The 23,452-nt window shown below is 35.9% G+C and overlaps 1 protein-coding gene across 2 annotated transcripts in view; it reads right to left on the reverse strand.

Moving 5' to 3' along the window:
- Positions 1-1,116: 1,116 nt before the first annotated feature.
- The window catches only part of si:dkey-192p21.6 (uncharacterized protein LOC565246 homolog), a 29,737-nt gene continuing 7,401 nt past the window's right edge, over positions 1,117-23,452 (reverse strand). For both annotated transcript variants that reach the window (XM_058796017.1, XM_058796016.1), the window contains 12 exons: positions 21,663-21,742; positions 17,426-17,502; positions 16,119-16,149; positions 15,497-15,657; positions 12,879-12,991; positions 12,530-12,651; positions 10,967-11,090; positions 10,492-10,578; positions 8,950-9,027; positions 3,869-3,939; positions 2,187-2,299; positions 1,117-1,460 (listed from right to left, as the gene is read on the reverse strand). In XM_058796017.1, the coding sequence (XP_058652000.1) occupies positions 1,279-1,460; positions 2,187-2,299; positions 3,869-3,939; positions 8,950-9,027; positions 10,492-10,578; positions 10,967-11,090; positions 12,530-12,651; positions 12,879-12,991; positions 15,497-15,657; positions 16,119-16,149; positions 17,426-17,502; positions 21,663-21,742 (1,239 nt within the window). In that variant the 3' untranslated portion in view covers positions 1,117-1,278. The remainder of the gene's footprint in view (positions 1,461-2,186; positions 2,300-3,868; positions 3,940-8,949; positions 9,028-10,491; positions 10,579-10,966; positions 11,091-12,529; positions 12,652-12,878; positions 12,992-15,496; positions 15,658-16,118; positions 16,150-17,425; positions 17,503-21,662; positions 21,743-23,452) is intronic.

Below are 23,452 nucleotides of genomic sequence, written 5' to 3' on the forward strand. Positions count from 1 at the left end.
GACACTTCTCAAATTTACACAGATGCCCTCATATTTGAAAAATATGTTGTCTCTTCCAAAATGAATAAACATGGTTTGTGCAGACAAATTATTGATTTAATAAAATAAATCAAAACAGAGTTCAAATAAAGGATAAAATCTAACAAAACATGTTTGATTTAAAAAAAAATGCATACATATATCGATAGCTAGGGTTAACAATATTATTTTTAGGAGTGTATATAATACACTGCTGAAGAGAACTAATCTAAATTTGGGAAATATTTGCACTAACAATAAAATCTAATATTATCTGCTTAGTAACAGAAGTGTATTCTTAGCACAGATGGTGATTGAACAATCATAATAAGGATAACAAAAAATAGCATCTTGAGGACGGGACACCATTTGTCTGGGACATTTGTATTTGGAAGGGCATGAGGATGAATACATGATGACAGAATTAAAATTTTAGGGTGACCTATTCCTTTAAGACATCAGGTTCTTTTGGGAATTTTCCACACATTCCTACTAACAAATCTTGGTTTTCTACTAAAATTAATATCTCAATTCAAAACCAACCGAAAACCACTGCCGCAGAGCTTCCAGAGGTCGTGTTTGTGACTTTATTCGATCTCATGAATATGACTTGACAGAAAACATCAGGGATTTTTGTGTAACGCAGTCATTTCCGTATGTGCATGAGATCTGCTGGTGTAATTTCCCTGATTTTGCATTAGTATGAGCATGAAAAGTGCTGGCCCCAGAAACACTCCTCAGTGAGCCATCCAGCTTGACCCCTATTAAAGGGCTGTCAGTTGAAGAGCAGATGGTACCCACTCTCTGTCTCACAGCACCGAGGGGGGGTGGCCATGGCAACCGATACATAATGGCTACCCCTCAAGTGGTAGAATCGCTTGTTCTAATTTGTTAAGTACCACTTCAGCGAATTTGATTTAATCACTACGTTCAGGTCTTAACACAACTGACATCAAATAAAACACTGCAGGTGTCCATGGAAGACAGTAAATCTGATCCTCTGGTCTCGGTTCTTATGCCTATTAACTAATTGAACATAGGAATACACCAAATTTAGTTTTACAGACATGAATTTGGATCCAAGACAGTCCTGTTTTTAAATATAAAATTTAATACTCATTAAATAACATGCACAATATGAAATACCTAAACAGAAAGTTGCACTTATTTAAAAATTTCCTAATTAAAACTTTATTTTAGCCTGTAACTTAAATGAAAGAGAAATACAAGGACTTTTATGAGACAAAAATATCAGCAGCATCAGATTTTGAGGTAGAATTTTTTGCGGTAGAGCAGGTAGGCAATGAAGACCCAAAGTGCAGTACCCCATATATTCTGGAAAAGCTGTTCCCAGTGACTGTCCTGAAAACGCATCTCCCAGCTGAAAGGAAAGTAAAATCCCAGCAGAGAGTGTCCAACGTAGACAAATATAGAGTTCATCCCTGCAAACAAATGCACAGTAAGCTTTTCTGGATTGGGCTGGCTGATAAAATTATGCTTTGAAGGAATAGTTCACCAAAAATGAAAATGTGCTGAAAATGTATTCACTCTCTGGCCATCCAAGATGTAGATAAGCTTCTTCAACTTTCTTCATCTCTCTTCTTCATGTTTCTTCATCAGAGCAGATTTGCATCATTTGCTCACCAATGCATCCTCTGCAGTGAATGGGTGCCGTCAGAATATGAGTCTAAACAGCTGATAAAAAACATCACAATAATCCACAAGTAACTCCAGTGCATTAATTTACATCTTGTGAAGTGAAATGCCGTGTGTTTGTAAGAAACAAAACCATCAATTTAATAATCCATAATAACACTTCTCTCTGTTGTCCTCTCATATCAGAATCTACCGACATATATGCACATATATATGTGTAGAACTGTTTTGGACTGTTTCCACTTGTAAACAGTGCTTGATCTGTGCATATTTCTCTCCTGATACAGACTAGATGACTTTTTCATTGGATAAAGATGTTAACTGATGGACTGGAGTTGTGTGGATTACTTGTGGATTATTGTGATGTTTTTATCAGCTGTTTGGACTCTCATTCTGACGGCACCCATTCACTGCAGAGGATCCATTGGTGAATTTTTGAAAGAAGAAACAAACTCATGCACAAATTGGATGGTCTGAGGGTAAGTCCATTTTCAGCAAATATTTTATCATACCAGGATAAATGAAAGGTTGTCCGCCCCACCATTCCTTAATGTCTACAACGAAATACATCAGACCCAGCAGCACAAAGGACATGCAGCCCATGCAAGTAACAAATGACAGGGACCTGAAAAAGACAGCATAACATATAGGAAAACATATAGTGCAAACAAGACATATCAGTCCACAAAAAATATCAAAAACGACCTTTAGAGGTGCACTGTGCTTTGCAAAACATTTCTTGTAACAGAGAGGACAACACAGTGCAGAACCAGGGACTAAATAATGGATGGACGTATAGTAGTTTCTGTGCTTAGAGTAAGCCAATAAGAAACATAAGCGTCCAAAGTGAAGGGTTGGCACCTGCTCAGTACAACTATGTCAATAAGTCATGTGCCTCTGTGTTCCTAAGTGCCAGGATGCTCGATGGAATTTTATCTAATGTAAAATGGCTGCGTCCCAGAGCATCGTTTATGTCAGCTGAAGTTGAGCCAAAAAAAAAACTCTTGGCTGGGAGTTAATTACTTTTAGGGATGAAGACAGACATACTCAGGGGCTCAATAAGCTGGCATGATGAACTGCCCATATAAATTCAAGCAGGTATGTCTGTACTCAAACAGGTACAGTAGGGTCACAGAGACAGAGTGCATACAGCAAAAGCTACAGCAGAGGTCAAATTTAATGTAAAAACCTTAACGCAGGTCTCATATAGAAAAAAATTATCAGTGTTTTTGCTTTGTTTCCCAGTTTAAATATTCTCAAAACAATGTTGTTAGAGTAAACTAAAACCATTAAAATTGTAAAAATAAAAAAAGAGATTAAATTCAAATGAATTAAAATGATGAAATTAAACAAAAATATATGAAATATTAAATAAACTTTAAATAAAAATGATGTGAAGTGAAATTAAATTCAGTTAAAGTTGAAGTACTAAAATTACTAAAACTGAAAAATAAATAGAAATATTAAAACTAAAGAGAAATTTTAAAAATAACATAATAAAACTAAAATAATAACAAATAAATATAATATAAAAGCACATAACATTACTGAAACTCAAACTAAAATTAAAACAGAAAATCCTATAATAGTATTTAAATAATGCAATATATTATATAGTAGTATATAAATAGCATAAATAATACCAAAATGTATTTTATTAATTTTTTTAATTATTTAAATTAAAATTTTTCCCCATACCCCCCAGTTTTTTTTCCCCATACCGCAAACCTCACAAATCCTTTTTGTTGTTTTTTTCTTTCTTTTTTTGCATGTAGAGATGAACAATCGTATGACTGTCCACTGAACATTTCGGTTACATGCCATTATTTATTCTGAGGTGTTAGATGACAAATAATTTAATGTGCACATTCTGAAGATGTAGGGCTGACCTCATCCTGCTCAATTTCACAACAGGCGGATGAGATAAGCCAGAGTTCGGCAAGATATATGGTTGGGAAAATAAAACTGCTCACTCTCTCTTGGCTGTAAAGAAGAGTGATCTAGTTGGACAGTGGATGTATCACCCGCCGCGTCTCACTCCTGTGCCAGTGGGGGTGATTATTTACAGGACGTTCTGTCGTTAGAGGTAAGTAAACGCGTGTTTTAGCAGCCTCTGATTTGTGCCTGTTGGAGTCTCATCCCTTCTTTTGTGGATGGAGAAGTAGCTGGATTTAGAGGGTCAGGAAGCACTTACCAAAGGTTTTTATTGACAGGTATAAATCCTTCGTCTCTTGTGCACTTAGAAAGGATGGCTGCAGAGATTCCCTGAGGATCAGAATAAAACAGATTTCAAATCAATGCAGACCTGTAAAGCAAGCACTATCAGACAACCCAAATGCAGCACCGCTATAAAGAATCAAGCAGATTAGCTAACGCTCCCGGGAGGTGAAGCCCCTCCAACTAACGCACGCAACACAGATCCATCTCCTCATGTCTTACGCAAAAGCTCTCTTCTCAAGCGTCACATTTCTACATTACAATTTTTTTTAAATTAACACCCTAGGTAATTGGGTACAAACTTAGCTCATCGATATCTCTATACTTTCCCAGTTTATTGATTACATTAGGAATTGCAAACATTTTCTGTATTACAAGTTTTCTTAAATATGTTTAAATATGCAAATGAGGCATTATATAATTCAATATCCACTAATTCACATACATTTCCAAAACAGAAATCTGTACATTGGATAAAGCCAGGTTCAAAACGCTTGTTTTTATTTTGTTGACATATTAAAGGTTTTTGCAGAGGGGATTTTCTTTGAATATCTCTTTATCATTCTATAAATCAGAAAATACTGTTCAAATGACCAAAATTATCATCTTTTTAGGAATAAAACATATAAAATCAATCAAATGATATTTGAACAGACCCCTCTGTAAAAACCTTCCAAATACAGATAGGCATAAAACTGTAAAGTTTAGAGTATATAAGTGCTACTCAAGTAGGGATTTCTGGCTCAATGCATGGGGAAAAACTCATTTTGAGAAAGCAGCCTGTAAATATCTGTATTATTTTTAATGAAATCTACAAACAATAGATAATGTGCAATAAACACTTAAACAATTATTTTGGATGTTTTTTGGTGCTTCACGATGCCATAGAAGAACCTTTTTGTCTAAATGGTTCTATAAAGAATCTTTAACATCTGAAGAACCTTTCTGTTTCACAAAAGGTTCTTTGTGGTGAAAGAAGGTTCTTCAGATTATAAAAAAGGTAAGAAAGAGATGGTTCTTTAAAGAACCTTTGACTGAATGGTTCTTTGTGGAACCAAAAATGGTTCTTCTATGGCATGGCTTGATGAACCTTTTGAAGCACCTTTATTTGTAAGAGTGTAGGCCAAAATTTAAAAACTGACCAGTTCATGAAAAACTGTTTTTGACTGCTGTGTTTTGCCTTAAAAGCATAATATCTGAAAAAGTTTAAATCGGGCTCATTTAAAGGAATAGTGTGCTTTTGTGAGGATAGACAGTTCAGCATCCAAACCTGCTTGTTAGGAGGATATCCATCATTTGTATAGATGACAGAATCAATGGTGTGGAAATAGCCTGGCTGGCTCTAGATTGAGTCTCCAGGCTATGCAGGCAGGATGTGGGACAATCATTGCTATGTGGGGCAATCGCTCAATTTCAATCTCAAACTGCGGAGTAGTGATCGTTGAACTTTAATTAACTCAGGGTCCTTGTTTATTGGCACGGTGAAGCACAAACAGCTTCAAATCATCCCACAATCTGACAAAGGACTCATGCAAATGATGACAAGACAACCTCTCCCTCTAGACGCACAGCGTTTTATGACTGTTGATGTGGTGGGAGGTCATTTTTGTTTAACCAGGATAACATGTGTGAAGAGCACATTAACAGCACAAGAGGCTGTTGGAGATGTGCTGCTTAAAACATTCTCAGACCTCAGAGCTCTCCAGAGATGTCAATGATAATTGATTGTTTGCTTGTGCTATGAGATGCGTAGTGTTTATCGAGAAGCATGAAGCCTGTAACGGTCTTGTTGGTAGCCTAAATCCTTAGTTATATGCTTTGTGGTCCAATCCACAATCTATATTTTCTTTGACGTCAACGTAGGGATGCAGCATTGAGGAAAAGTTGAGAGGAAAGGAATAAAACATCAACAGATGCTTTACAGCATATACAAATAAGGAATCTTTCCCCACCTTCGGAAAACATGATGGCTTATCACTAAATCTGAATAAAAAAAAGGAAAATTTATTTAAATATTATGCAAGTGCTATATTATACATAAACCATCTTTGTGTTGCACAATCAGAGGCAGTGTGTGAATAGCGGTGGCATAATTTTTTGCTGTTGGCTAGTTTATTTTATCATGCTGTGCCTCTAGGTAAAGTGAAATAGATCTCTGTTCATTTATTTCAGCACCCCGAGCAGTGTGGCCCCATAACGCTGGCCAATATGATTCAACATACAGCTATAATGGCCCGATTTGTCATAGGGCTTGGGAATAATGAAATTTAAAATACTGGGATCAGGCATCTGCGTACTGTGGGTCTGGGTTCACAAAAAGCACACTCAAAATGCTTCACTGTGAGAAGAAGAGGAGGACTGTGATTAGGGTACATACTAAATAAATGTATGTAAAGCAGTATATAAATATCTACGTATATAAATATCCTTCAAATATAATACGCAAATACAAAATAATTTAACAACAGGGTATGAAAAAAAGGTAAAAACCTAATTATAAAAAAGAAAAACTTAACTTACATTTTCACTTTAATTTTTAATTAATTGTTTTTTTACTTATTTTTTGTTTTAAGTATAAACCTCACTAAATGATGTTAGATTTATAGTAACTTGTGTTTTTTTCATTCCACTGCACTACTTTTACATTGTTTTCCTATGTAAAATGCACGACAGAGACGTTTTTGACCATTTCACTCACACGTGCATGACACGCTGTTCTAAAAGCAGCACTCAAGTCAAAAAAAGTTCAAATTTAAAAAAAATGTTTCTCAAGACCTTGCGTTTCTCGCAATTCCACAAACATAAGGCTACATAGTAAATGACTAGACTACAAAAATGTACATAAAATATTAAAGTCACTGTTTTCAAACAGGTTTCCCCAACATTCCCTCTGTCTCTCATTGGTTGGATAAACAGATAGCCCTGCCCCAAATTCACGCCATTGAATGAGTGTTGCTGTTGTTGGGCAGGTCAAACAAACAAAGCAATGTTTTGAAAGTGTTTTCTGAAAAAGTCAACCTACCAATGGCTTAATGATAGTTTCTCTACATTTTAAGCTGGGATAAGTATTCAAACATCAAATAATTACACACCTTAAGAAAAAACAAATGTGCTCTGAAAAAACAAGTTCCCTAGGAAGCAAAAGGATATATATCTTGGCACAAGTGAAAGATCCTTTGAGTAAAAACAGGACATTGTGTCAGCTTTCTGGAGGAGCTGAGGGTAACATTTGTCTGTCATAATTTAATGAATCAGACTCATAAAACAGATGTCGTATGAAAAGGACATTTAGAAAAAACTTGCACACTCATATAAATGGCCCAACATCAAATATTTAGTCCTTAATATATAAAAACAAATGAGATACAAGCTTTGCTAAGCTGCAACATTCTTGCTCATATTAATAATGAGCCGTGCAAGAAATGACCATAAGAGAAGCCATTGCTGAGAAATGCAGGTCATTTGCCCCCGTCATCCACAGCTTTATGTCCAGAGTTTGCCAGACAAAAGCCCTCCATCAGCACCTGTTGTCTCTAGAGAGGGCATTCCAGCAGCTCTGCCTCCAGAAGTCCAAAACAAAACACAGAGGCAAGGTCTTTCATGGAAGAGAAGCCTGCAAACTCCCTTTCTGTGTAGATTCTGTGATCAACATACGCTGCTTTGTGCAGAAACATGATTCTCGCTTAATAACCTTGAATAAATGAATACACAATTCGCTTTAGATTAAACACACCATATAACTTGAGCTCGCTTAACTCGTCATGCTCATTAAAACTGACAAAGACCGAAAAATACAGAGTGGTAATGCAGAGAGGGTTAATTCACCCCACATGGTGCAATAAAAAAGCCTTTCTGCAAGCGAAGGACAGCAGTAAGTGAACTGTGCTGTCCCTGGAAAACATTTCTAGTAGCACATGGCCATTTCCCCTGAGACAGGGGTTTAAACATCCTCATGCACTTCCCACCCTGCCCAGCTTCTGCTCCTTTTGTCTGTGGGACCACCCAAATGGAGCACTTAATCCGCAAATCTGCCAGCCGTTCACTATTGTCATCTCAATCTAAGATCTAATCACTTTTTTGTTTTATAAACTCAAATCTCATCGCCAACCTGTAGCACAGAGGTCATAGTTTAGTTTAACGCTCGTGTTCTGCAATTATTGACTTTTTGAGATTTTACATGTTTGGGGTCCCAGAGACATCAAAGCTGTATGTGTAAAAATAATTAATTTAAAAAAAATAAAAAATAATTCTGAGAGCCAAAACTTATACTATATACTTATACTACAGTATATCATTTAAAACTTGGAGTCAGTAATTTTTTTTTAAATAATTACTACTCTTCAGTAAATATGCATTAAATTGAACAAAAGTGACAGTAAAGACATTTATAATAATGCATTATAATGTTATATAACATATTTCAATTTCAAATAAATGGTGTTCTTTTGAACTTTCTATTCATATTTCTATTCTAATTCTGATAAAAAAAAAACAGTTTTCACAAAAATATTAAACAACACAACTGTGATATTGTGATCACAATTGTGATAATAACAAATAACAAGTCTTTGTTAACATAAGATGCTTCTTTCAAAAAAAAAAAAAAGTACTAAGCCCAAACTTTTAAATCGTAATGTAAAGTAATAATGCTTTAATGTTACGTTTAGGACATCTAAAGCATTTCTATTAAATATATATATATATATATATATATATATATATTCTTTAAAGTATGTTTTTTTAAGTTATGAAACATGGCTTAAGGTATAAAACATGCTAAATAATACTTGAATTAAAACTTTTTTTCTGTCATGCATGACAGAAAGAACCAGTGGAAATTAATATGCAATAATAGTTGTAAAACTCCAGATTCAAAAACCATCAGACATCCGTGAGTTCAACAACCAATCCAGTTCAGTCCCAAGAGGGGTGTGATAGCAATCTCTGCCTTGGAATTCATTCAGTGCATATATACACATATCATATGACGCCTACCTATTTCATAAACTGTCTACAACTACAAGCAATTTAACATTTTACAAGTGTGTGTGCACGTACCAGGATGAGGGCCCAAATCAGGAATCGAACCAGGATACTTTTAGTCTTTTTACGAAAAAACAGAAGAATCTTTCCAGCCTGTGGACACAAAGATTAATTCCAGTGTTAGACTAAATACTTAAACGTTTGACTATTTTCATAGCAAAATGATGCATGTTAAGCCTGCACTTTAGGCCAAATAGGTCATAATCCTCTAAGTAAACAAAAATAATTAATAGCAAATAGACTGCTGGACAATAATGCTTATCATACATCATACTGATATCGTGTCCGCACAGAGAGAGAGGATGTGAGCAGTGGTTGTGGCCCTGAAAAAGAGCTCAAGTTTCAACGCTCCCCATGCAGCCATGCACGGCTGTGAAGTTGGCCGCGCTCACTGATTAATTCGGTGATGACGAATGAGCCTCAGCCGAGGATGCTGGAGCGGACGGACACAGACGGAGAGGCCGACACCTGCCGTGTTCTCAAAGACATGTTGATTGACGGGCTTGGCGCTAACTGTTTTTTGCCTCCGCCCACAGGGATTTCAGCAATGCAACTGAGTTTGCACGTCTAGTTCTCACCGGTCACCGGGGCACTGTCACCATCAAAGGGTGAGAAACTTTTCTGACCTTTGCCAGAGACGCACACATGTGTCCACAGCAGCAAGGACCACTGAGACAGAACAGCTGTTTGTCTAAGAGAGCTGCCAGCAAATCCAGTCCAATATTATAGATTTGATTGTTCGGTGAACTAAAAGTGAAATTAATCAGAGAGACAAGAAGGGAACATGCTGAAAAGTCAATGATCTATAGTCTGTGAAATACACGGTTTGGATAAGTTGGGCTTTGGATTAGTTTTAGGCTTTCTCTCTCATTTGTCACTGGATCACTTTTGTGGAGTTGTCTTTGCTGCATTGTTGTCTTTGTTGTCTTTTTCTTCATTTATGTTGGATTGCATTGCATTGGAACTATTCTGCACTATTCATTAAAACAACAAAATAACTGTGCATATTGTACATAAAATGTAGATTACTCTTATAGATTAACTTATTGTTTATAGAACTATTGATGTTAACGCCAATATTTGTGACCCTGGACCACAAAACAGTCTTAAGTAGCATGGGTATATTTGTAGCAATAGCCAAAAATACATTGTATGGGTCAAAATTATCGATTTTTCATTTATGTCAAAAAATCATTAGGATATTAAGTAAAGATAATGTTCCATGAAGATATTTTGTAAATTTCCTACCATAAATATATTAAAACTTACTTTTTGATTAGTAATATGCATTGCTAAGGACTTCATTTGGACAGTTTTAAAGGCAATTTTCTCAATATTTTGATTTTTTTGCACCCTCAGATTCCAGATTTTCAAATACTTGTATCTCAGCCAAATATTGTCAGATCCTAATAAACCATACATCAATGGAAAGTTTATTTATTCAGCTTTCAGATGATGTATACATCTAAATTTCGAAAAAATTGACCCTTATGACTGGTTTTGTGGTCCAGGGTCACATTTTTTTAGATATTGCTTAAATACTGTATCTTCAATTACCTGCATGCCAAAGAATCCCATGACTATGGAATTAATTGTACCCAGAACACCCTCTGGGTCGAAAGGCTCGGTTGTACGATACAAGACCTACAGAAACAGAAAAGATACATTTTCTGTAATGTAATCCATACAATCCCAATATAAAAGCTATAACTACAGCGTGATTTCACTTAAGAGAGTGATAATGTACAATCAGATCGGCCATTATTGCAAATATTCCCCTGCGTGAAGCTTCCTACATGACTAGTCACTAACTAAGTCAATAAATGGACATATTGATTTGCGAAACCATGGAGTGATACAAGAGACACAATGATATCACAGTACAGGAAATTGGTTGCCAGGGGCAATGGTCAAATATACATTTTTGCTCTTATAATACATAACAAAGCCAACTGATCAATCAGAATCAAGTATTCAGTGTCAGATATTTACTGCATTGAACTGGTTAAAGATGACCGTAAATGATTCACACCTTGCATGTTGGATACCAGAAGAGGTTGTCCCCAAATAACCACCTGTCTATATACGCGGCTGCTCCTCCTGTGCAGTTGGGGTATAAACCATCATCTCCAATACCACCAGCTCCTAAATAACCACTAGCAGAGGAAACAATGTAATATTCACTACCTTTCAAATCAAAAGTTTGGGGTTGGTATGATTTTTTATTTTTTATGTTTTTGAAAGTCTCTTATAAGCTCACCAAGGCTGCATTTATTTGAATGAAAATACAGTAAAACAGTAATATTGTGAAATATTATTACAATATTTCAAAATTTTAAATATTTTAAAATGTAATTTATTCCTGTGATGGCAGCGCAGAATTTTCTTTAGTGTCACATGATCCTTTAGAAAATTCTAATATGCTGATATTAAGATCAAGAAAGATTTCTTATTATTGTTAATGTTAAAAACAGTTGTGATGGTCAATAATTTTGTGGAAACCATGAAACATTTTTTCAAGATTCTTTAATGAATAGAAAGCTAAAAAAATTGCATTTATTTGAAATACAATTTTATTGTAACAATGTAAAAGTCTTAATGTCACATTTAATCAATTTAATGCGTCCTTGCTGAATAAAATTCACTTTTTTAAATTTATTTTTACTGACCCCAAACATTTGAAGGGTAATGTATGAGTTTCTCGTCATTCAAATGAATATATTATAGAAATGTAACAATTCATTATTCAGTTAATTTTGATAGCGCTGTTCAAAGCACATATTGTTCCAAAACAGCTTTGCAAAGAAACAGCCAAAGGCGACAGTGACAAGAAAAACATATATTGAAAAGTCTTTGGTTTAATTATTTAGAATGGAGTGTGTTTGTTGGTAGCAAAACACAAGGACAATGACTGCGAGGTCAAAATGTTTTTTATTCAAGCAGAGTTATCAGCGCTCTGCATGTGATCGTCAATGTCATGATGGGTCAGACACATTGAAAAAAATCTTGAAGGAGAGGAGAAGGAGGACGTAAATGGAAGGTTGAGCGGATACGAGAAGAAAAAGGGAGAGAGGCAGAGAAAGGAAGATGAATCCTTTCTCCCTGCCTCCTTTTAGTGCACATGACAGACTGAGATTGGCTAATTATCCCCTCTGAAGCGGCCGCCAAACACTCATTAATCACAGATCTCATAAGAGCCGCACAACACGGGCTTGTACGGCACGCACCCTTGTGCGTTCACCAACTCACAAACACAACGCTACACAAATGACCATATTGCAATGAAAATATATGCGCATTCGTGATGTAAATGTACAACATAACCTCCATCCCGTATATATTCTCAGAGGCGTGCTTGTGTAATAATGCCAACATATATGTCACCCAAGGAATTAGCTTGATGTATGAATGACATTATTATTATGTTAATAAAGGGATGAACTGCAGTTAAATCAGGCTCGACAGATGCATTACACATTAATTATTGAATGCACAGGATTTATATTCGATATTATTGTGTTTGTATTGTTGACTGTGATAGTTAATCTTCTTCACAAATGTGTACGGTCAAAGCTTGACGCTAATATGAACTCACGTGGGGCAGTTTGGAACAGGCAGTAAGAAAGTGAGACACAACCACATGGTCTCCAGCAACACAATGAAGATCCACTCAGGCCAGTATAAAACCAAATCTTGAATAGGGTTCCACCAGTTATGCTGAGGAGAACATGCAGAAAGCAAACAGGGTTAGTAATCATTCAGTCGTGCATGTATATATTATAAGACTCAATGGTAATAAGCTAATCAAAAACAATTATTTGACATATTAACATATTGACATCATCTTTCTGTAACCTCTAGCAATTAATCATTATTTCAGAACAAGTGTCTTCCTGTACAGAAGTCTGATCTGAGAGAAATGTGAGCCATAGAGTTTAACCCACCTCCCTCAAGGGGATCTCTCTGTGGGGAGAGAAAGTCTGCGTCAGTGCCAAGACAAAATAGGTGAAACCCAAACGCTGGAGCACTCCGGGTATCCGTAGCCAGGACCAGGATACTAACACATTTATGCACACACACAAATATAAACATACGATTACTCTTACAGACTATTCATGGAAAGACACACTCACATATAATGTATTTTTAATAGGGTTGCATTTAATAGAAGTCAGCAAGCAAGTCAGTGGAGGGCTTTTGTTTCTCTAGCTGTACAAGTGCTTTATCTATAGATTTTATATCCTCTTTGGATACATTACTGCAAAATACTGTCAGGATTTTATAAGATTTAACAGGAATTTCTTATAGTAAAACTTTTTCTATGAAACCAGTGCAGGCTAATCTATTTTGTCATAACATAAATGATCTAAAAATACACTATATTGTTGGATAATAGTATATAATATTTGCAATACATAATAATACATATCACTTTTATATTTAATATATGTACTTTTAAAGCTAACATGAGTTAGAAACTACTTAAACTGATATATAAACAGTTTAAGTGTATCCATATAACTATACAACCTAATAGATTTAAAAAAAAGAAGTTCTACTGATCAAAGAATCCTGAAAAAAATACCAGTTTCCACAAAAATATTAAACAGAACAACTATTTTCAACCTTGAGCATCATATCAGCATATTAGAATGATTTCGGAGTAATGGCTGTTGAAAATTCAGCTTTGCCATAAAATGAATAAATTAGATTTTAAAATATATTAAAATAAAAAACTGTTCTTTTAAGCTGTAATACTATTTTGAAGAATTTTATAGTACATCTAAGGTCTGAACACTTCTAGGTGTTGTGTTGTTTTTCACTGAAGAGCAGATTAACGTCCATAACACAGTCTAATGATGATTATGCTGACACAGGCCCAGGCTGAGGTGAGAAGTCTTTCACTGCAGGACTCTAGAGGTGTGATCTACCCTGCCGGAGACTAATAATGCTTATCTGAGGAGATGCTGGCGGGGAGGGTGATGGGAGCGAGTGATATAGAGCGAGAGATTGATGGTAATCTGCACATTAGTTAATTGAAAACCTCTTTGTGGCACGTACTAAGGGCCACAAGAAACAATATAATACTGATCATTGATCCAACAAATCAAATAAAAAGCGGAAACACTCCACCTCTGCGCATGGAGACAGGAAGTGGTTCGGTGACTAATGGTATCTGTCAATTAAATCTCATATGCACACACTTTCTAGAGCAAATCCACTGTGCAAATTTATCAATCAAAGAATTGACAGTCAGTAATTTTGCAAAAAGATTAGTTTACAATCAACATCGTAATGCTTTAAAGAAGTGTTTACCTGTGTTCACTGTAGCTCAGTGTGAGTTAAATTATGAAAAGAGGGTAATTATTATGCAGAAGCGGGACTGCTTTGGTAGATTTGCAATGATAAAAGCATTAATGCATTATGTTTCTAAGATTAACGTTCTTTAAGTTCCAAGGATGATAATGGCTTCAGTGGCCAAGCAGAGACAGACCAACTAAAATCCTCACTGGTGCCATGTTTAAATAGATAATTTAGTCAAATGATTTTCAATGAATTGTAATATATTTTGTTGCATTTGAATGCAGGTATATTGGGGGAAAATGGTTTCTAAACATCATTCTGAGTGATTCACAGGCTGAGGTATCAGATATGGAGAGAGTAAATTTCGCAGTTTAGGGCAAAAGCTGTAATTACATTACACGAAGTTCCATAAAATCCGCTGTGCAGCTGGCATGATGAAACCCTATCTGTGATAATTGACCATTAACGCCAGGCTTGTTTTTGCTCTGTGCACCTCTGTTCAACGGCTCCAGATATTATGATTGCCACTGGATCACTGGAAAGTATCACAATATTTTTATTAACTTAGTTACACATCCATCCTGCCAGACAGCTAAGCTTCTTTGGCTAATGTATGAGCAATGCTCTGCACTGACCTGTCAGACGACTCTCCCTACCCTCCTCGCTTTACCCTGACAGTCCTAATGTGCTGCTGTGAGACCCTGGATTAGAAATTTTGGCTTTCTTTCTTTCATCATTAACAGAAGCTAATGGACTTCATTTGCAAAGCGAGGATATGGTGATTTGAATATGTAACGCTTTCGTATTACTTCAGAAAAAGTTCACAGTCTTTGTTAATAAGGAGGCAGACTGAAGGGTGCATGTCACTCTTTGTCTGGTATCAGTCACTGCTAGTCAGAATAAAACAACTGTAATGAGTCTTCTAGCTTTATATTGTACCATGATAAATCCAATGCATTGCAAGCAGAAGCATCATGCCAATTCAAATAGAGGAGGCATGTGCATAATTGACTTTTGTGGACTGTCGATGCAACTAAATTATTATTGAAAATTAATCCCCTTTATTTCTTTAAAAAAAAAAAAAACCTAACTTGACTATCCCATCTTACATTTATAGAAAAAAAAAAAAAAATTGTAACTAAAAGGCCACCATGTGAGCCAGCACCACCACTGGTGCCCTTCAAAAATAAAATATTAAATAAAAGTTATGATATGACTGTTGTAGAAAAGGACTGGAAACTTTGTATAGCCTACTCACAATATCCATCTCTTGGGCTGTAGTTCATGAAGCAGAAACCGATGAGTATCAGGACGATGGTTCTCCATGTAACCTTGCGAAGAAGCTGTAGCAACGGGACACCTTTCCTATGCATCGAGGAGAATGCTAGCACTACAGAAGCACCTATGATGAACACAAACCTTGCCAAAGAATTAAAGATAGTATTATTGTACATAACATACTGTACATCACTACATATGTATGCTTTTGGGATATATTTGCATTGGTTAATTCAAGATTTTTAGTAATTCTGATATGTGTATGTCAAATGAGGGGTAGATTGCGTACGTATGGTTTTTTTCCATAGCAAACAAATCCACAATTCAAGGTGGTTATACATAGAGGAATCTGCATTCCATTCATCATGAATTAAAGTAGTCTCTGGGTATTACAAGCTTTATGTGTACTCTCAGAGAAAGAAAGATTAATTAGCTTAGGCAAAGCATTTTAAATGGTGGTGGGCTGGAAAAGCCTTAAATCTGAAAGGTTCTGAAGGCAGATCCAAACTGTTGGACTGAAGTCCCACTCTTTTCCATATTAATTTCAAAAATGGAAAGTAATAATTCTCCATCGATTCATTAAGTACATGCTGGCAGCTCACCAAGGCATCACAAGATCAGCTACTGTGAGACCTGTAACGTACATGGAAAAAGACATTCACACACATGAAAACACACACACACACACACACACACACACACACGTTTGTTTTTGTGAAAAGTGGGGACATCCCATTGGGGTAATGGTTTTTATACTGTACAAACTGTATGTGCTATTGCCCTACACCAACCCTACACCTAACCCTACCCCTTACAGGAAACTTTGTGCTGTTTCAGATTTTCAATACACTCCATTCTGTGTGATTTATAAGTGTTTTGAAAAGTGGGGACATGGGGTAATGTCCTTAAAAGTCACCTTCTCCTTGTAATACCTGTGTCATACTCTTGTCATTATACATTGTCCTCATTTGTCACAAAAACACGTGCACACACACACATCTGGTGCATGTCTGTATACAGTTGCTGGAAAGTTTGATTGACATGTAGGAAATGCATTATCTTCTTGCTGAATGACTGACAAAATTAGTTTTATCCTCATAATCACACTTAATTGTAAACTAATGCTGTCACTCAGAGCGTAGCAACTGATGATAAAAGATTGTGTGCCTTTAAAAACATTGTTTTCTCATTATTTTTCGATTTTCAGACAGCAAATGATTTATAAACGCTCATACAGCCATGACAGAGGAGGCCTCACAGTAATATGAAAATCCATCTGCTTTCCCTTATGATCAATACAATTCTGCTGATATGATGAAGAGGCCATTATGAGCCTTAAATTGGGTTCATCTGTGAATACTCCAGGAGATGTGCTTTGTAATAGACCCCCATTAAAATTTAACATGCAACCCCTTCTCATCTGCGTCCTTTGAGGATGTTCATCCAAAAGCTATACTGTAGATGTGAAGTATAAAATGCATGTTGAATTAAAGTGTCTCTTTGATAAAGCAGCACTTTAAATGAAAGTATCTGATATCAGTAGATTATGTCTTTGGTAGTCCGTGAAGATTTATGGGGCATCATTTTAGCTTTTATTTCTTATTGGATGCACTTAATTAGTGGTACTGATCTAAAAATGTCTAATTAATAACTTTAGGACACATTTGTAAGTGTATATTGCTAACTCGGTTCCAGCCAAAAATAAAAACAACAACAACAAGAGCTGAAAATATTAAATGTTTAAACGAATCATTCAGACTGCAAATTATTTAAGTTGACAAATTAAAAGACAATGAGTGAATTATTCTCGTTCGTCAGTTGCAATATGGAGCCCTGTATAGAGTAACAATTAGAGAGATCATCCCAGCTCAAAGTATACTGTATGTAATCAATTAGCAAAATAACTCACCATTCCAAGGTGCATGTTGGAAAAACCAGTAACCACCTCCACCATAGTTCACAAATACCATGACCGTCAGAGAAAATCTGTAAACAAAATGACACAAAAAATGTAATCAGAATATGGAGTATTTTTAATGAAAATATATCATCTAAAAGTAATATTAAGCAAATATTAAGACTATTAATGATTAATATTTTTAACAAGCACAATTTCAGAATTTCAAAAAAGATTTTGACAAAAGATGTCAGAAACTCTTTGCCTTTTTGATTCTTTTTTTTTTTTCAATTCATTTGTTTCTCTTTTTCATTTGTTCAATTGAGATTCAGAATATTCTTACAGTTTATACAACATACAACATACATTAACATTCAAAAGTTTGGGGTTAGTAAGATATTGTTTTAAAGAAATTAATACATTCATTCAGCAAGGTATTAAATTGATCAAAGTGACAATCTATCTATCTATCTATCTATCGTTCTATCTATCTATCTATCTATCTATCTATCTATCTATCTATCTATCTATCTATCTATCTATCTATCTATCTATCTATCTATCTATCTATCTATCTAATAAATGCAGTTCTTTTGAACATTCTATTCATCAGAGAATCCTGAAAAAATGCATCAAGCAGCACAATTGTTTTCAACATTGATAATAAGAAATGTGGCAAATCAGCATATTAGAATGATTTCTGAAGAATCATGTGACCCTGAAGACTTCACATTTTTTGATGAGCTTTGATGAGCATAAGAGACGTCTTTCATTGCACTAACCCTAAACTTTTGAACAGTTGTGTAAAAACAAATAAGAAAAAATGAGAAGTTATTTTTACAATATCCTTTGGTACCTCAACTGTCACTTGTACATTTAAGGGTAAACTGTATCAGTATTATGGATCATAAGGCCAGAAGGTGTGGCATTTATTTTATATATATATCAGAGACGAAATGCTGTGTAAGGTAATGCAACCTAAGCATTATGAATCACTCAGGAAATGAACGGTTGTCCTCTGAATCGCCTCACCCAGAAGTGCTGACTAAAGCCCTCTGCAGTAATTTATTGTAGACGTGTAACTTAGCGCAAGGAAGCCAAGCTGCAACTTACTGTGCATGATGGAACACTACATTGAATTAGCAACAGCAGGAGATGCTTTTTATTGCACGTCAGAAAATGCATGTTTGCACTATACAACATAAATATACCTGTGGACATGAAATTGATTTTTGTGATCAAACCCTGAGACAACACCTCAGCTATTAAACTGACAACACTCGAATCGTGGCGTTGAAGTGTTCTCTTTGCTCTCTGTATAAGAACATACTGAGAAACCAAAGCACTGCATGGACCTTCAGATAAACTTCATTCTATCTAACCGATCTAAATTTTTCCTCACCAAATTCAATTAGGAGACCAGAACAGAGACCATTACTGCTCCTTTTAGGCCTAACCTGCTGATACAAGATTTTAATCACATGCCATCCTCTAAAGAGCACTATTAAAGTAAGCATGCCTTTGTCTTTCTTCTCTCTCTCTTTTACACACACAGTCTTTCTCACACACACTTTGCGACTGCATCCATTAGTATCCATAGTAACGATGACAAAGGTTAAGTCATTTTCAAGATGAGACTATAGCACAATGTTTGCAATATAGCATGTTATAGCCAGTCATTTTAATTAAAAACCCCTCAGTGTTTGGGAGGCTTTGACTCTCTTAAAAAAAAACCTTCCAAAACAAATTAAGTATTTTATTGCTTTAAGCTTTCTTTGTCTTTCTGTCATAACCTGAAAGTTATCAAAAAACCACAACAGACACTAAAACAATGTTGTGTCTTTGTGTTGCCTCTTATTAACAACTGTTGTTAACAAGTACAAAGTGAATTTTGGCAGTTACTCCCAGTGTATATTTATCATTGTCATTTTATCCCAGAGCTATAGCTCTTTGTAATTCCTGAGTGAGCACATTTGTAATTTATACATACTGCAGTTTTCACTTTTCAAAAAGCCTGAGATTTCAAATAAAACTAGTACAGGTAACACTTGTATACTTAAATTATTAAAATAAGGAGTTGAACAACATGACTTGCAATGGGAGTACAATCTGAAAATGATTTACATTCAAATTAAATTACGTAGTTGATGCTAATCATTTGTGATTTGTAATGTATATAAACACATTTGTGATTTATATAAACAGCAGTTTCCACTGTAACAAGATTGAGATATCATATAAAACTAGTGCAGGTAAAATTTAAATACTTAAATATGTCAAACTATTAAAATCGAGGAGTTGAAAAACATGGCTTTCAATGGGAGTATGATTAACATTCAAATTAAATGACATAATTAAAGTTAAAGTTGTTCCATTCCTGTATGAGTTTCTTTTTTCTGTTAAACATAAAAGAAGATGTTTTGAAGAATGTGGGGAACCAAAGAGATGACGGTCCCCATTGACTTTCACAGTATGGAAAAATCAATGAGGAAGTCAGTGGGGACCATCAACTATTTAGTTACCCACATTCTTCAAAATATCTTCTTTTGTGCTAAGCAGAAAAAAGAAATTTGTACAGGTTTGGAACAACTTGAAGGTGAGTAAATGATGACAGAACTTTCATTTTTGGTTGAACTATCCTTCCAGTCGCCAAGAACAAAACGAAAGAGTTGCACGTTAGCAAACTGACTTGTTTCCTGCTTAGAAAATACAGGGTATATTTAACTAAATGGGCACATTTTGAAGTACATTTGCTGTTAGCGTAACTTATCATCACAAAACCACCAGCGTCAATTTGTAATCACAAATATGAGGAAACTGGCTGCAGGCTTTTGGCTGGCGAGATTAAAAACCAAATCCTTTTTAAAAAATTAAAATGCAAACAAAGTCTACAGTTATACTATATATCATGTTGATGGCAACTGATGAATTGAGGGTGCTGTTCTTCAGCTCTGAGAAAAACCGTAGCCGCAACAAATTCACCAGGGCGGTGGGCAGATGACAGATGCTTCTGTCTTCAGTGAAAAGTTTTGACTCGTTGCTGGACAGGCCATATTTCATGTTATACAGCAAGGGAGTTGCAACACTACAGGCTTTCTCTAGGTTGATATCCTCACAAAGAGCCAAAGATATCCACTGACATTATTAAGTTCCGTGTATAGCCAAATCAGGGATCCCATGTGTATTTTGTAGTGTTGATTTTGTTTTGGACCCACAATAGCTGCAAAGCTCTTGTGAAATATCATGCTTTTGCTGCAGAATCCAATATTACCTCGGCATCATGAATCAACGGACCTGACAAGCCAGCTGTGATGTCATCCTCTGAGTCTATATGTATGAGATGATGTCTATATCATATTCAAATTCAGCACTCTAGTACCAGATTACAGAATACTTAGGCTGAAATGAAGGAAACGTTGAAACAAAGAACCAAAGTCTCCAGCCACACTGATAAAACCATTAGGCTTAACAAGGAAATGGACTGTTTCATATCCAAGAGTAAAAGCAGGTATAGACTGAGTGGAACATCTGTTTTTATCAGCACTGCGGTTTACAAGGAATATGATTACGAATGTGAATGGAGCATTTATGAATTGCGCTAAAAGTTTCACCTAAAGAGGCTGGAACAAAACGTATGGCAATTCTAAGAACCATAAAAGTTTGGTTATTCTAACTGCCATTGATAGTACAAATTGCCACTGGTGATTGCTATCTGAAAAGCACTTTTGCAACACACATGGATTATCCATTACACAAATCTTGATCTGGGAAGTCATATCCTCTCCAGCTCCAGATCTACAACCCGCTGAATATGTGCTGATATGCTCCTTGTATTATTACATCAATTACTGGGAAGTGAGAGGTCAAAGCCGTAGCAGCTTCCTGTTTCGGGTGAGGCGTGCTTCTGCGTTTGCCCCCGAGCCACTATCAAGCCCTGCTGGGCTTCCCGATTAAATCACATCACCCTTGCTCAACAGCAATCCACTGTTCCCCACCACAGAGGCAAAATATATTAGAGATGATGCCTAGAGCAACCTCTGTAAACAATGGCTCGAGTGAGTGTATGTCCAGCTTGTGACCCCTTACAATCTCTTTAGTCCCACAATGCATTCTCTGAGCGAATGCGGCTGTCAAGCCAATGACAATTGATAGGTATTAATAGGTTCATAGAATTTAGAGAGTTCAACACGTTCAAAATTAAGATACCATTTTAGGCCAAATAACTGAAAAGTCATTTTTTGGCACATACCCTCGAAATGTGTCCAGTGACTTCAGCCTTGTTGACTTTGATTTTCTTTTGTCCACAGAATGTTCATTATTCACCTCATCCTAAAAAAGCATAAATAATCAATTCAGTATGACATTAAAAAAGGTCAGTTCTAAGATTACAAAGGTGTATTTGTAAATAGGCCTTCATATCTACTAGGATTTTTTATATATATATATATTCTTCATTAGCTTTGAAACATAGGAGCGACATATTTGCATGAACATAATTGAAGCTATATATACAGTGCCCTCCAAAAGTATTGGAACAGTAAAGGTTGGGTGATTCAACACATAGATGTTTTACCAGCTAAGAAGTTCAGCACTTTTAGAGTTCCATCCCCCTATCTAATGTGAGCATAAGTATTGGAACAGTTGCCTCACAGGTCTTTCTAAGTGATCAGCTGTGTCCTGTTGCATTAATTCTTCAGATATTAAAAGCAGGGAATATGTCGTATCAGTTATATATCCATTACTTCTGCATTCTGAATCTTGCATTCGATGATGACACACACAAACCAGGATGAAGATGAGGGAGCTGACTTTGAGAGAAAAGCAAGCAATTTGAATGCTAAAAGAAAAGAGGAAGTCAGTTAGAGCTCTAGCAAAAACAAAGGGCATGGAGAAATCAAGAGTTTGGAAACCACCAGCGACACCAGCAACCAACAACTACCTGATCGGCTGAGAAAACAACAGTAGTTGATGACAGACAAATCATAAAAGCTGTGAAAATGAACCCTAAAAGACGTGTCTGTAAAATCACCAACAACTTCCAGAAAGCTGGGGTGATGCTCTGACAATCTACTGTCCTCAGGAGACTTTGACACAGAATTACAGATGCTACACAGCAAGACACAAACCTCTGATCAGCTCCAAAAATAGAAAGGCAAGATTAGAGTTTTCAAAAAAGCACAAAGGTGAGCCAGAAGAGTTTTGGAACTGTGTTTACGGACAGATGAGACAAAGATGAACCTTTATCGAAGTGATGGGAAAGCAAAAATGTGGAGAAAAAAAGGGAACTGCAATGATCCCAAGCATACATGCATCTTTAAAGCATGGTGGAGGTGGTGTCATGGCATGGGCATGCATGGCTGGCCCTCTCAACTTTACTGATGACTTAATGTATGATGACAGTACCAGAATGAATTTGGAAGGGTACAAAACCATCTTGCCTACCAATATTCAAGAAAATGCCACCAGATTCACTGGGAAGTGCTTCATATTGCATCAGGACAATGACCCAAAACACCCTGCCAGTTCAGTCAAGGAATTTATAAGGGCAAAGAAATAGAACGTCTTAGATTACTCAAGTCAATCTCCAGATTTAAATCCAATTGAACATGAATTTCACCTGCTGAAGAGGAGAGTAAAGGCAGAAACTCCCCAAAACAAGCAACAATTGGAATTGGCTGCATTAAAGGCTGGGAAAAGCATTTCAAAGGATGAGAGCAAGAGTCTGGTGATGTCTATGGGTCACAGACTCACTGCTGTGATTGTGCGCAAGGGATCTGCAACTAAATAATAGCTTTTAATCTTTTATATCTGCCTTATGTTCAACTGTCCCAATACTTATGCTCACATCAATGAGTGGGATGAACTCTAAAAGTGCTGTTCTTTTTATTTGGTAAAACATATATGTGTTGAAACGTCTAATAATAAAATGTGACATTCTGTAGTTTTGTCTTATATTCATCTTTTAATCATATTTGTAAATGTCTTGACTCCACAGCCAACAGAGCAATTTTGTCTTTACTGTTCTAATACTTTTGGAGG

This window comes from Onychostoma macrolepis, chromosome 13, assembly GCF_012432095.1.
Source record: "Onychostoma macrolepis isolate SWU-2019 chromosome 13, ASM1243209v1, whole genome shotgun sequence".
Lineage (NCBI taxonomy): Eukaryota > Metazoa > Chordata > Actinopteri > Cypriniformes > Cyprinidae > Onychostoma > Onychostoma macrolepis.